This window comes from Ambystoma mexicanum, chromosome 6p (genome assembly GCF_040938575.1).
Source record: "Ambystoma mexicanum isolate Mex_15411 chromosome 6p, UKY_AmexF1_1, whole genome shotgun sequence".
Taxonomy (NCBI): Eukaryota; Metazoa; Chordata; class Amphibia; order Caudata; family Ambystomatidae; genus Ambystoma; species Ambystoma mexicanum.
The window spans coordinates 1,466,220,960-1,466,237,068 of record NC_090935.1 but is presented as its reverse complement, the minus strand read 5'-3'; the positions used below and the strand labels follow the sequence as shown (position 1 = coordinate 1,466,237,068).

General features: G+C 44.9%; 1 protein-coding gene across 2 annotated transcripts in view; it reads right to left on the bottom strand.

Moving 5' to 3' along the window:
- Positions 1–16,109, bottom strand: part of GRSF1 (G-rich RNA sequence binding factor 1) — a 415,554-nt gene that overhangs the window by 352,320 nt on the left and 47,125 nt on the right. For both annotated transcript variants that reach the window (XM_069626280.1, XM_069626281.1), the window contains exon 2: positions 1,655–1,802. In XM_069626280.1, coding sequence (XP_069482381.1) covers positions 1,655–1,802 — 148 coding nt within the window. The remainder of the gene's footprint in view (positions 1–1,654; positions 1,803–16,109) is intronic.

The following is a 16,109-nucleotide window of genomic DNA, read 5'->3' as shown; positions in this document are numbered from 1 at the left end:
AATAGCAGGACAACCCAAAGGACACCCGAAAAGATTGTGTGTGTTGCAACCAAGGTCCGTCCACCTTCCTATGCCATGACATCAAGTAGTGCTTCTTTGCATTTTTGAAGAGCCGAGTTGACCCATAAACGAATCCAATACATCACAAGCTTTAGAGCTAGCTCGTCATTGATGAAGCAGACGTGTGTTTCCAAATACACTAAAGCATTAAGGCTGCATATAGGGAGTAAGAGTAACTTTAACAAAATATTTTCTGTTACAGTTGAATCGGCTGTCTTACACTTCCCCAAATCTCTTCCCCATACGTGGGCTGCTGCTCTTGCCTGCGCTTTATAAATCTCAATAACGGGTTTCACTGCTCTTTTTCAATACCTATATGCAAACCTTAAAAGGGCTCCACTGTTGTGATATTTGATTTGACTAGCTGTGCTGCCCATTGGCAGTCCTCTGTAAACCTTTTATCTAGAGAGTCTTATGCTAGACTTGTTCCAATGTCGTGTCATCAATGCATACATTAAGTTTAGGATTCTTGCATATCTAGGGCCATATTTTAGTCTTAGCAATGTTGATGTCCAAGCCCATGGGTCTTACATTGTTAAATAAAAACAGCCAGTGAATTTCTAAGCCGAAGTGGTGGTTTTTCTAGCAAGATAGCATTGTGGACAAAGAAAAGTGCAGAATTCTATCATTTCTGAGTCTAGGGGCATCAGTGCTTAAATGTATAAGCGAATCTATTATCCCATTAATAAATATATAAAATAAAAATGTGTGATTATTAGAAGTGTGCATTTTTCAGTATACAAGTGTTTGCTTTAGTTCTGCGTTTGGATTAACTACTTCACTAACAGCCTTCCTCTCTCCCTTGAGTTAAGACAAACAGTTCAGCCACAGCTAGTACCATCAATTAGAACGAGCATGAGCCCTGCGTGTTCCAACTCAGCATCTGGAAATCCCTGAAACTGAAAGCGACTCCACACTCAGAGTTTCTGAAAGAATTGGGTTAGAATGTCCGGCAGCAGGCACCACACGAGTTTTAGTGTCCTTCAACGATTTGGGTTCCCCTTCGCGAGTTGTTTCGCTCTCCATTACCAGTTGTCGAACTTACTTGACCGATATACAAATGAAAACCTCCCTCTGCCAGAACTGTGGTCTATTTCTAGAGAGATATTGCATGTCTTTTTTAATCCCTACATTATGAAAAGCATTGCTAATGTACTAGTGCTCAATTCCTCATCATTGGAAAGCTTTATAAAACACACCTTTTCAAATACACACTTAATGTAATCTGCTCTCCCAGCATTATTCAACTCAAAAAAGTGTTGTGCTCGCAGAGGCAAGAGTTCCAAGTCAACACTGTACAAGCTAGACCAAGCAAACGTAAATGGATGGCATGGCAGGAAAGCATCTAAAGAGTAATCGTTTTTTTTAAAGGCTCTAGCCTTCAGTACCCTTTAATTTTGGTCAAAAGCTCATTTTCATTTGGCTCCCCAGCTCTTAATAATAGCAAGGAATTCCCATTCAGTTGCTAGAAATACATGTGTTATTTTATCATTTAAATCTTATGAAGTCGCATCATGGCATGTCAAACAATATTCCAAACAATTTCAGAAAATGACAGCCTTAAAATATTCTTCTAAACACAACATTACCTTACCATGGAAAAAAACAATCAAGTCATCCACAGTGCATGTCCATGGTAAGCCCCGCACTTTAACAACGGCCATCGCCTCGACAAGTGGGGGACTCTTCTGGTACTCTGATAGCGGTGGGTAGTCCCCTGGTTTACAATCAACATGGGTCCACTAAAAAAAAAAAAAAACACTTAAGTTTGCCCCAGACAAGAGCAATTCCTTAATCTCCTACATACTAGGTTTAGTACTTGACCAGTGAGAATGCACATTTAATCTTCAAATGCTTTAAACACTCCAGTTAGCAAAATGTAAATGTACAGGAAGGGTAAAATCTTTCAAATTTGACAATACCTCTGTAAACTCATCTAATAATCACACGAATTATGAAATGGGTAATTATGCCAAAACAAACCTGTCAAATGGGACATTTGACCAATTTCAGCCAGTACCATTCAATCGCTGCCGAAAATGATGAACATGCGAAGCGGGGGTGTCCCCTACTCCCCATGTTCAGTATTTTTTGCATCAGGGGTTGCGGCGAACCCATAAAGAAAAAAAATAAAGGAAGAAAAGGGAAAAAAAGGACCTGCAGTGTTGGATCCAACCTGCGTTAGAGGGACGGAGCTGATGCCGCAGGGTACAGGAGAGGCGGTGGCAGAGGACTGAGAAAAGGTGGGTAGGGGGGTTGTGGGACTACTGGCGTTTTGGGGTGGGGGACAGGTTTTTTTTTCTTTTTGCGGAGGTAAAAACGTATATGCAGTGAAATTGACTCCAGCCAATTCCGCCACGGTTGTTTTTACCTCGATAAAACAACCCAAATCCGTTAATTGTGGTATACATTTTCTTGTGATAAACATGAAATAGCACTGAACTAGAAGGGCCTTAGATGCAGAAAAGTATGAAACAGTCTCCGTAGTGGGTTTCTATCCACAGACTAATTCATTGCCTATGTTTAACAGCAAAGTGTCACAGAAAAGACCAAATTGTACAATAAAACATGGCACCACCGTCCAGCAAGCCCAGGGATCACTATGGCAGAAAACGTCCAATGATCCAAGACAAGTGTGTGCTGCACTGCCAGCCAATGCATCGAAAACAAGTCGGCCACTGTATGTACTTAGGTGTAGGTCAGGATTCTTAGCAGCTCCTCTTCAACAGCCACATGTAACCACAAGCCAAGGTTGCCAAAGGGTTCAATTAAATATTACAATGACTTGCTGGATTCATTACGTGGTGGTGGTGCACTTTGGACAGTGAAGAGCAGATGCGCACAGTGTGCACTAGCTTCTTTTAGACTGCCTATAAGAAACTGAGGAACGGTGGACCCATACAAAAGAAGAAATAACTGTGATAAAACCAGATTCTCCTCATTGGCTTGAATTACCCTTTCCTACTTCAGATCTTCAACTAGCAATTGTCACAGTTATTCAAATATTTCAACATGCTCTCAATGAACATCCAGATGACCTTGCTTGTCATAGCCAATACTTTGGACGCAATATCAAGCTTTTGCATTACACCACCCATTGAGTGTCCTAGGTTATTTTCTTCAAACAAAACTACACCAATTCCCCAGTCAGAATTGGCCAAGATTTAAACAATTCTTAACATGGAAACGAGGCTCATCAACCAAAAAAAAAAAAAAAAAAAGGCATCCTCACAACACAGACATTTAAACCGATCCACTGACTGCATGGTACATAATCAAAGACACATTCATTCGATCTTGCATCAAGATATCATGCCTCACTTTTCGAGCTACTAAATCGATGGTCCTTAGTGTACCGTGATTCAGGTAACATCTAGGTGGAGAGGATTTGCAGGGAAAGCCCCCATTATCGTGCCACATCTTCACAATCAAGAAAACTACTCAAGAGAAACTTAAAATCCAACTGTTTGGCTGGTTTTTATTTTGCACAGGAACATGCAGCATGTACCACCTCCTTCCTATTCCCCCACATCTTGGGTTTCACGAAACATAAACATCAAATGCTTCATTTTTATTCATCTTGTTCTCTGAAGCAATGCACCAGCCAATGTCATGAGCATATCAAGCCTTCCAAGATTAACCCCATCCTTTCTATCAGAGCACGAGACCAACACTGTATTAAAGTAACAATGTAAACAGAGCATTATGCTCCTCTGTATTTTAACACTTGCGGATTGAACAGAAAAGAAAGGAAAAAAATATCTAGGACTAGATTCAGCAGCAGGCTAAGGAGTAAAAGTATCCTAATGCCAAAGCAAACATGTCATGGTTGCTGCCAATCTGGTCCGCTCTCAGACCATAGCTTGTAGGAACAGCACCTCTGCTTCCTCATGCTTTGCTGCTCAAGCAGCAGATAAGTATTACTCTGTTCTATTGTATTAAATTGTTGATTATTAGATTGATTTGTGATCAAGGCGCTGGTGGGATTTTCGGGAGGGAGCTAGCTGATATTGCAGCCATCAAGGGAGGGAGTGGGGGCTTTACGCCACCCCCCCCCCCCATTTTCTTTCACATGTGTTGATGCACTGGTCACCTTGCTGGAGTGCAAAGAATGGCGACAGTGTAGTCACCACATTGCTGATTACTCGGCTCGCTGTCTGTGTGCTCAGTGCAAGGGTCCATATCAACCACGGGAACCCCACCTGTACAGGGTGTACTTCGCACCCCCTTCCCCTTCCCGTAAAAGGCGGTTCCGGCCAGGAAGCGTTCAAGGATCCAGCATCACGAGGCCGGATCTGACCGACTGGCATACATATTTCTCACTAGTTTGAAGCATAGCGCTGTAAGAACCAGAGCCCGCACATCGAAGTGCCTTCCTGCTGTGTCTACGACCAGGAGGTAATCTGTCCGTGAAGGACGAAAAAAGAAAAAAAAGAATAGAAAGGTGCAAGAGATGCTCCTACATTGTAAAATGCCAAGTTATCTCAGACTCCTGCCTCTCAGCCATTAAAATAAATAAGTAAATAAGAAAATAAGAGAACAGAGTGGAAACCTTTAGTGAGGTTCCGACCAGGAGCAGTACCAACAGGACACAGAGCTGGTCGCACGCTTTAACAGAATGCTAGGCCGTCACCGACCATACCATGCAACCTGCAGTGGTGGGGCTCGTAGACCCTGTATATCAAAAGCTGCAAGTCCTCTCGTTCCTACACAGTCACATTTGGCCCACACAATCAGGAGGAAGTAGGTCAAGGGGAACGTCCTAGAAGGCACAGAAAATATACAGTCTTATATAGAGTTCATGGGTTTTACTAGTTTTGTGGGGCGTAGGGCCATCCCACTGCCTCCCTAGTCTGCCCACGAACTACCTCCCTAGGCAAGCCTTCTGTAACCCCCAGGTAAGTTCTAGAGATCATTAACCTGGTGGTAAATCAGATTAAGAAGGCTCATGATTAAACGCTTGTATTTTACTGAACTTAATGCCTATTCTAAGCTAAAAAGAACTGGTGCATGTCTTACAGACCTTCCAGCCCTCTGTCCCAAAAACCTAATCTAACCCAATTACTAATCCTAACACTAATACAAAGCACTCACAAAAAGCTAACGAGGACAGGTCTCTAAAGGATTTCTTCCTTAATAATCGAATGGTGATTAGGTTCGGACCACCATCCAAAGGTCTCTCTAAGTTTCCAGACCTTGTGCCTGTCAGAACAGTTCAGAGTTCTAATACAGAGGTCTTAAATCATTAGCTTTTCATGTAGAGCAGTCTTTGACTGTACTGATTAAATGCGTTTGTCTGTTGGGCTTCCATCAGCATTGGGGGCGTCCGTCTCTCACGCCACCTTCTTCTCGCACTTATTGTACCCCTTTTTTTGGGTTGTTTGGCTTTCACTCTGCGGAGAGCCTTCCTGTTCCCCAACGGGCCATTTTGTAATCCATCTCTTACCCCTGCTTGGAGTAGTTTGGCTTTCCCCCTGCCAAGGGGCTTCCTGTTTCTTATCCCACCATGAGGTGTTCGTTCTTTTACCCCTTCCTGCGGCTGTAGGTTTTCAATCGCCTGAGGGTCTTTCTGTTGCTCAACCCACTGTGGGGATTTTCCATCTCTCTGTGCCCTCCTCCCAGAAACAGCTGCCTAACCTCTGTGTCGTGGCGCCATTTATCAGAGTAGAAGGTCTCTTCTGCAGGTGAGAAAAATGTGGTACAGCTTTTTCCAGTGTTCTCTGCGTCAGTTCCTTCCTAGTTTGTCATAGGTTCATTGGCGCTGTGGACTCCAGACCGGTCTTGTGCAAGCAGTGTTCTGCGGTCTCTTGGCTCCTCTGAACCAGAAGCCGGCTACCTTGAACTCTCACGAGTCCCCTCTTGCAGTTCGCTAAGCAGGACTTAGTCTTCTTTCCCCCTTGGTGCTGCTCCTGCGACATCTTTACATCCCAAGCAGAAATGAGATTGGTTGTTCCATTGATTCGTTGTTTCTTGTAAAGGCATCTGATAAGGTCAGAAACCACACCAGCAATTTCTAAACAGACATAAATACAATGATATATGGGTTATTCCCCACATAACCAACACACATGAGACGTACCACATGATGGCGGATGAATAAAATAGCTTTCTGGGGATTGCTAGTCCACCGGGGAGGGGTGGGGGGTCATCCCCAGTGAGATCACCTGTGGGGTGTTGGGCTTAGCTGGCTCACCTCCCCAGTCCCAAAGGGGATATCTCCACTTAGGGGAGAAGGAATGAATTCACTGGATTCGTCACAACCCTTACTGTCCAAGATATTCGCTTCTACTAAAGATGGGCTGCCCAAAATGCAGGCTGTCTTAAATTCCTTCAGGGCTTCCCATCGTTCCCTACACTAACCACAGGTTAGTGATCTGCTGGGAGTTTGGAGTGCCTTGCACTTGCTCAGTTCTACGCAGGCTAGATCAGTTACACCCAATTATTTCTACTCCGCTACTCTTACTTGTAATCCTTCCACTTACACCTCCATCCAATTCTTTGTCCAATGTTTCACTCTGCCCACTACTGCACAACCACCCACCTTTCACCCAGTATCTTTGACTTTACACTCCCTCCGTACATCATCCTCTATACTCACCACGCACACTCAAACTGCAGAACCACCATCACTTCTAAAGCAATACTTTACCTGTTCCAACCATCTCCTCCACAAGCTGCTTCTCCTTCCTTCCTCCTGATGATCTCTTGGTCGTGCTCCGTCTCTGACATTCCCAAGTACACCCACTACTTTCTGTTCCTCTTTATATACTCCTCTCTAGGTATTGATTCTATGTCCCTATCCTATCAAGGCTGATATCCACTCCCCCAGATGTGTATGCGCAATGGAAATGTTTCAAAAGGGGCTTAAGTCCCACCCCCTCATCCCAGGGCATTCGCTGTGCAATGACTGCATACCAAGTTCAATGTAATAGTTTGTCGGGAACCCATCTCGCTGACAGGGTTGGTACGTTTTTGCAAAATGTCCCGGTGGCTTAGCGGATCAGGTAAAATGTGCTGAATCTCACCAGTTTGTCTTGGTGGGATAGTGCAGTTGGACTACTCTGTATGCTTATGGCTTCCTTCTGCGGCTCCTGCTCGTTCTCCAGGCGGCTCTGTGCTGGTTCTTCTTGGCGCAATGTCCGAGAAGGATTCCCAATCTCCTTGTCCAAGGCTGGGTTACGAGCCTAGTCACCGTAAGAAATCAAAGATCTCCTTCACACACCCATGGTTCATCAGAAAATACCGCTGTGCAGACCCGAAAGGTGGCAGATGTCTTCTCGAGACTTCTGGACTAGACAAGCAGGAGTGCCCAACATCCAAACATCTAGAGCCCCATGCTCAGAGGATCACAAAGAAGCCCATTAGCAGAGAACTGCTGATGAAGACCACAGACTCAGATGAAGAGTTATAGAAAAGTCTAGAATCTTCTGTAGGAGAGGAGGAGTTTGATGTGTACCTCCAAGATGAGGAAGGCTGAGGATCATGGTAGCTTGCTGCTAACGGCAGACAACAGCAACCAAGGCATGTTGGAGCCTGATGGTCAGATACTCGGCAGAGTGCACTCCTTTGCCAAGAGTAGCAGTTTACCTTATGATGAGAGTTTGTAAACTTCTCTACAAAAGGGGCAGGAACAGGCAAACAACATAGTGTTTGGGGCCTAGCATTGTCAGTAAACTAACAGCTACCTCGGACATAGGAATAAAAATATGAGCATTCTTGGGAAAATCCATTAGAGCCGAAGAGAGTCCAAGATAAGAGCACTGAAATCCAGTTAGGAAACACTATTATAATGCCTGGATCTCGCAAAGAGAGCGAGGGATATGGAAGAATCGTTAGAACCCCTTCTGCTGACTGGCTGGACAAAGAGGGCAGTCTGCCTTTTAGATAACACAAACTTTGCTTTATCAGAGAGGCTTAAAGGGATTCTGCTGCATATCGACCAGAGATTTGGCACCGTGACCCCCTCAAAGATGGGTCTGGAACAGCAAGGACTGTTGTCTGGAAGGCCATTGTGAAGGAAAAAGCAAAATATATTTCTACCTATACAGCCCTTGAGAAGGTCTAAACAGCTATGACGCAAGTGTTTGCACCCATGATTTTCTCTCAGCTGCCGAAATAGAGGCCACTCTGCTAGCAGTTATCCCTTGGACAGACAGTTTCAGGCAGTGCAAGGAGGTCGTCAATACTGGCAGGATCACGGACCAGATACCACAGACCCTTTCTGCGAAGGTGAAATGAAAATGATCAATAAAACCAAACAGCCCAGATCAAGTGGCACTGCATAGCCCAGCGCTGCCAGTGGGCGTTTGCTCAGCATTATTTGTGTGCAATTGGGTTTTGCTACCAAGCAATGCCTCGGTGATGAACATTTCCCTCAAGCCGATAAAAACCTCATGGCCACTGAGATAGATACCCTAGCCCGCAAAAAGCGTTTAGTTGGACGCTTTGCCATCACAGATGTTATGTAAGCAGCGGGTTCCTGGTTCACAGATAAAGCAAGGTCTGACACGCAATATATATTGTGCAGGTTCAACCACTGTGTGGCTTATTGTCATTTCAAGATATCAGGCATCCACATGGACAGCGATGATCTCATATCGGAAGAGTGGCTAACGCGTCAAGGAGTATATCTTGCAATCCGATTTATGGTCCACGCCAACATTTTCTTCAGTCCCAGCGGGCAGGTCAATTTTGAGAATTGGCAAGCCTACCATTTGGGCCTTCTTCAGTGCCCTAGGGTTTCACAAAAGTCATGAAGCCAGTTTAAGCAACCCAAATCGAGCGAGATCTATGAAAGATCATCTATCTGGATGACAAGGTCTTTATGGCTCAAGACAAGTATCTATGGGAGTGCAGGTGCAGATGGTTTCCCTTCTGCACAAGTTAGTGTTATTGTTTACTGGAAACTACAGTGATGGAGATGGTGTTCTGGCTTCATCATAGACAATTTAATTGAAACTACAGCAACACAATATCTACAATATAGATAGAAATCATATGGATTTCCAAAATCAGCCTGTGGGGGAAGAGGGGGAACTATTTATGGTAAACAGGAAAGACACATAGGTTAGTGAACACTCAATCAAGGTAGGTGTGCGAGCAGTCAAGGCTTACTCTCAGGAAAAGTGTGAGCGGTCTAGGACTACAAGGAGTCTACACAGAACACTAATTTAACTTAGACAATATGTTTGTAAAAATACAGTTATTTATTAGACCTTAAGTGCACACTGAACATATAAAAAGCAAAAGGTAGTATTGTTAATCCAACCCATATGTATATATATAATATGCATACATTCACCTTAGAAATAGATTTGCATATGAATTAGTTACCAGTGCAATAAGACGAGTAGTCAGATGAAAGGAGGAAAACGGATAGCACTTACCCAAGAACAGCTTCCCTCACTTATAAGTCCAATCCCAAGTTGATATGGGGCCCTGTGCCCAAAGGTCACGAGTCCCAGAATGTAGGTTTTTAGGTGAGTCCAACAGTGGGCTGGTGGTGACACTTAGTAAAGTTTTCCAAAGTTAGATCAGTATTTTCCCCAAATCAGTACCCCCACTCTATCCTATTCATTAGAAAAGACCCAGGAAAGGATCCTTAGTCCAGGTTTGACGACCAGAGGGAGTTAGGGACAAGGACTCTATGCCCAATGTTACCCTATGGAGGGCAAAGGGGGGAGAGGGAGAGAAACAGGTTAAACGCCCCACCCCTTCCCCGACGTGACGTTGCACAACAAACAGTTTCAATCAGCTTCCAGAAGACCCCAAATGAAGATAAGATGCAAACCCCAGCGGTTCAGAACCTTGAAGAGACTAAAGGATTGTTCCAATGAAGATCACCATGGTCAGGCGGCGACAGGGGATCATTCAGCAGCGCAGCCCCAGCACAGCTTCCCTTGAAGTGAGATAGTTGAAATAGCAATAAGAGGCAACATGTGGCACAAGCTGAAGGCTCTGCTCGTAAAAGCGACGGCTCTATTGAGGTAGCCAAGGCGGGAGCTGGTCAGTACACCTGGTGGTCCAGGGTCACTTCTGAAGACTTCCAAGGCATGGATCCCCAAGCAGGGGTCGAGATTGGTTGTTCCCACCAGCCCTAGGGTCAAAGCACCAAAGAAGGGGCTTCTGAGATCAAACAGAAGAGCAGGGCATTACAGGACCAAACACTGGAGTTGATGCTAGCCAGCTGCAGGAGTAGTCCTCGGGTCATCAGCAGCCTACTCATCTTGTAGAAGTCTTGGTAACAACCATGAGCTGTGAAACTGCAGGAGCCCTCCTTTTATCCAAGACTCAGGCTGGGAGCAAGCCCAAGACCACCAATGGTAAGGATCTGCAACATTCAAACGGGCACAATTCTAGACAACCATGGGTCAACACATCCTTCAGTAACAGACATTTGGGCACCAGACAATGTGGTCTGGGATGAGGTAGTCCCATCCCCTCCTTTGGGTCACACACACACAGCCCACTTGCCCGCGAAAGCAGCAGCTTTCCCAGAGAAAAGTGTTACTCTATATATAGCATTTCCTGATCCGAGAAGGCAGAAAGAAGGCCAAAGAGCAAACTAGCCAAAGAACAAGCAAACCTCTTGTGGCACTGCCATTTTAGGGTGTTAGCCACCTTTGTTCGACATTCACCACAAACGCAAGAGAGCACAAGAAAAATATCACAAAATTTGTTTTAATAAAAAAAAAATGTACTCCGATCCATCCAGCTTATCTTGGGAACATTCTCAAAGAAACCAAAGAGCCATTAGGTAAAAAGTTATGAGGATACAAAGTATGCTAACTGCACTTCCCTCCAAGATCATTTGTGCTATTGTACAAATACAAGAATTCCAAAAGAGAGAAAGTTTCCCAGTATTGACCGCCTTAGGGACTATTCAGTTTCCCCATAAGAATTAGCAAAACGGGCAAGAGTAGTAATGCAGAAGGCTTTACTGACTTTAACATGTCAGAACAGGGTTATAAAATAAGCAAACAGATGAGGGGTCACATAGGAATATATTGAGGGAAAATAATTTCCAACACTTTCTAATGACAGAAGCCTTCTCAGAGGGCTCAGAGTGGCCAGTCTCCTCACCTCATCCATTCAAGTCATTTTTTCTGGTTCACTCCATCATCATTTATCAAGTTTCACCAAACCTTCCTAGGTGTCCTCGTTGCCTGCATCCTGTCATGACGCGCAAGCCATGGAAACTATGGAGACAATGGAAGAAGGGCTGACTCCATTCTACACCCAGCGGTCTAGTCTTCCACGCGCCCTCGCACGTCATGACGCATTCAAATAGGCATCGCACACGGAAGTCGAGGCGTTGCAACCTTGCTTTTCCGCTAGGTTCTCACACTCTGTTTTCTCCACACTTGTTCTGCCTGTGCCTCCTCTTGTTTTCCTACTTGACCGCCTGCTTGTGCTGCTCGCTCCGTTCCGAGCCTCTCCCCATCCGGCTCGGCTTCCTGTATTCCCGCCCCTCTAGAGCAGCCTCTTTCCCCCTTGCTTGGCTCGAGTATTTTCCTTAGTTCCTCCTGTCCTGTTTGCTTCCAGTTCGCATGCTGCTGTCTTGGTACGCTCCTTTCCCTCTGCAGCCTTCAGCTCTCCCTCTTCTACCCTCGGTGCAATATCCTTCCTGTCCACCGCTCCTGTTACCCAGGCTGAAACTCTTCCTTCCACCGCCAGTATTGCCTTCTGGGAATCGGAGTCCACTCTTCTCACTACAACGGCAAGCCTTCCTGTCAAAGCATCTGCAGTGCTGTCAACATCCCAGCACACCAGGGTTTTTTAGCTACACTTTTCCCTGGTTTTGGGGGCAGGCTCCCCGAGAGCCCCCTTTGCCTAGCTGTCTGCCAGCTGGCAAGGTGGCCTCCGGTGGAGCTCGTCCTAAACTCACTAAGAAAGGACTGGACCACTGGAGAGAAAGAAGAGCCATTCATACAGACAGTTCCTCTGAAGAACCCAGTACAGGTGAGGAGGAGGAGGAGGGAACTAAAGAGGGCATTTATCAAGTACACAATATTTCATCGCATGACACATCCTCAGCAAAAGACAGACGAAGACAAGGAACTCACCCGTTTATGCCTGTTCAGGCCTGACGGGGCCAAGGGACGGAACTACTATCCAGGATTTCACCTACAAAGCAGTCACTACTACTTCTCGCCAAAAGATACCACCACATGTCTCATCCCTCCACAGCGCATCCCCACTCTCACTAGGGTTTCCGATGAACAAGCACCCTGGGCAGCACCGGAAAGCTAACTTAGTATCCTCATCGATATGGCCTTTGCATCCATCCAACAGCCACAGTCCATACGCACAGGCCCTCGAATGCTGATCAATGCACGCTCAGCAGCCGATCAGACTGCAGAGATTGCTGACCTAATCAAGAACAACCACCTTGATACCTTGTTCATCACTGAAACATGGTTTACCCCATCATCCCCCTAGCCCCTGTTTTTGACGTCCTCCTACCCCAAGGCTACTTCATCCAACATGCTGACCAGCATGGAAGGGCAGTAGATGGAGCGGCAATCATCCACATGAAGGATTGGCTATGCTCCATCATCCCCTTTCCCTGAACAAGCTCTTCTGACTCGCTACCCTGTCTGTACCTTTTAATGCACAAGGAATCAATCACCTCACAGGAATTATTCTTTCATTGCTGACATTTCCAACGTACACTCCTCTTCCAAATTAGCGCACACTAATAATGTCTTTCTCCAAGATTTTAACGTTCCCAATTCACAGGCCAACAACCACACTCAAAGTTTGCTTTTACACTGGCCGGTTTCATGGACCTTAAAGGATAGTTCCGGGACTTTTTTTTTATTGTCCCTACGGTTCGGCCATGTGTTTTTAAGCATAAATCGGTAGATCGTAGAAAACTTTCCTATGGACCTTACCCGACTTTTCGTCCATTAACGCACTCGAAATCAGCCGCCATTTTCTGATAATCCTATCATTTCCCCCCATCGCCCTGGCTCACCTGCTTTTGCGGCACTAAATCAAATCCCCCGCCCCTGAAACAGACTTTATCAAAACATTCATATTCCCCGCCTCTATCCGTGACGTGACTGTGCTGCATAGGCAAACGCGCCCAGGCGTCTTCTACGCGACTCCACACAGAACCCGGAAACCAACACAGATTAGCTCACAACACAGCGCGCCACAATTCGGAATATGAAACTGTACTATCAAACCGCAAGATTGTAAATTTGGTAAAGTACATTTATTTTACATCAAATGTTTAGAGAATATTCAGCGATTTGCATTTTTATTTGCTCACGTTCCAAAAAGTTTGTTTTGAGGCACGCGATGTTCCTTTGCTGTACACAGGGTCTTAGATCATCTCACAATACAGCGCCACAATTCGGAATATGAAACTGTGGTTTAAAAGCAAACGGCAAGATTGTCCATTTGGCAAAGTACATTTATTGGACATCAAATGTTTAGAGAATATTCTGCGATTTGCATTTTTCTTTGCTCTCGATCCAAAATAGTTCGTCTTGAGGCAAGCGATGTTCGTGTGCAGTACACAGGGTGTTGGTTTACGATAAAATAAGCTCTTCGGTCGCACTGATAATCGCATGGCTATTCCAACAACGAGGCACTAGGCCACCACAACGGTCTGTATGTTGCATCTAGCCGTTAGTACCGCGTAAGGGCATACTTGTACTTGGCGATCGTCCCATAAAATGGTCAGGGTGGTAACGTTGTTCACGCGGAGAAGCAACTGGCGGTTATAAAAGCCATCCGCCGGTGTCTGGTACTCGTGACACATACAATAATGAAGGATGTACCTGTTTTAAAAACATAAAAAATGAAATTAGTCTCACCATCAGATCTTTATTAAAATTATTCATTTTATATATTAGGTCGGGAAATTATTTCATAGCTAGGACAGTGCAACTGAGTATTATACGTCAAGGGGGGGCTGTAGGATACTGAGACAGTCCCCCAGTGCAGGGGTTGACAGGGAGGCAGTGCAGGTGGAGAGTGGAAGGGCCCAGGACTGAGGTCGCAGACAGTGGACCAGTTGTAGCAGGGGAGAGGGAGAGAGAAAGCAGAAGCAAAGAGGAAGGTTTTGAGGTGCTTCCGTAAAAGGAGATGGTTCTCCTCAAGATAGTGTGCGGTACAAAACAATATGCCACATAGAACGAACAAGTACAACTTAACCCGTCTTTAAAGCTACTGTATAGTAATTAAATTGCGGTATAAACTCATCTAAAGAGTTACTTACATTATATTTGCATTTTCCATTGTGTCTGTGCATAGGGCAGCCCCGAAATACCACTCCTTCTATGCCGACGTTATTTCTTCTAATGAACGAACATTAAATGGCTTTCGTTTCTGAAATTATATTCATTATCGTTTCTTACGTTATTGCCCCACACCCCCAAAAAGAAGTCTTTCGGGATGGTCCCGGCCTGTCAAGGTCAAATAACAATAGAACCTTATACTGAGTCGTGGGCCATTCCGGCACCCGAGAAAAAAAATCAAAGCAGCTGACCTTCACTTTGAACGAGCACACATTCCTAGTTAGCTACATTCAGTGTAAGGCCATCTCACAGGACTCACAGAGCAATCACTTTTATTTACACAATACATAGCTACACATATTCAATGGGCCGGCGACATGAGGAGACTCGAGAGAACAGACAATCAAATTACAATCATTTAAACCGTGATGTGTATTTCTCAATGAGCTCTTCTTTAGGTGGACATGGAACAGAGGCAATGTTGGGTAGCAACGCAGTTGTCCCCTGCACAGGTTTGTTCACAACTCCATGTATGTGCCTATCTAGGACATCAACAATAAGTCTCTCAATAAAGTCATATTGCATATCCTCAAACACTGGTTTGATAACCCATTGTTTACTTCTTTTAGTGAAGGCCTTATTGTAGCGAAGCGTCCCTAAAGTTCCGGTCGTCCTACTTTGTTGACGGCCAACATTATGGGTATGTGCCAAGACCGCTAGAAGAGTCCGATTTATCATGCCCTCCATGCCAAAATGCAATCGTTTTGGCCTGTACTTTAGGCACATATTGTGGAACACCTCCAAATCTCCTGTGTGGCAGAATTCCGTGAGTCCCCTCAAATCTCTTGTTATAGTTTTATCAAATACAATCTTTTCAATGGCTTTGTGAGTGGGTGATGAAGGAATCAACCACTTCTTCTTCCGTGCCTCCTCTGTGGACAAATGGCCATGTTCACAATTGTGGAAATGTTGGTTTGTGGTCCAGCGGTGAACGTTGCTACAGTGTAGCATTACTGACCGCCATTTTTCCAGTAGAATTTCCAACGACCCTCCACATGTTTTTGAGCTCCACCAAAGATGGTTGCTGATTGACTTGGACCACTGTGAAATACCTTGCATATCTTTTTTTTTTACCTGCAGCCGACATTTTTTTATTGATTGTTTTTGCAAGATGCCAAACGTCAAATTGGTGATTTATATTTTTGTACTCTTCTCTCATTGTCTTGGCAATTGAAACATGTCTGTCCGTGGCTATCAGGTCGATCACCATTCCCCGCGATTGTAATTCTTGCAATGATGCTACAAAGCCAACTTTCTCCATGGCCACTGAGGATGTACTTTGTGACACCTGCACGACCACCGAACTCACAATTTTCTTACTTTCCATGTCCTGAAAGTGGTAGGTGCAGTACTTGGCTGAAAATCCTGGGCGTCGCACTGTCCATCACCGGCTAGCCTGAACCGTTTGCCCGCGAATGTACTATCAATAGACATTATTTCCATTCTCCAAGCTTCGCTAATGGCTGGAAATAGATAATCGGTTTGGTATTTGTAGAACTGAGTTTTCGCAATGAAATGGATTCCCACAAACTGAAAGAAAGACTCTAACTTTTTAAAACTTGAACCACTAAAAAGTGCAGCCGCTGCACAAAGTAGATTGCCTGCTGGCAGTTGCCCCAGCATGGGTTGTGCAGACCATGAGAAAGGATGATATTTTGTACAGGTGGCATGTATTTTAAGGTTAGTGCCTTGAATTGCACGAGTCACATTAATCAATGGCTCCCCACATACTTCCCC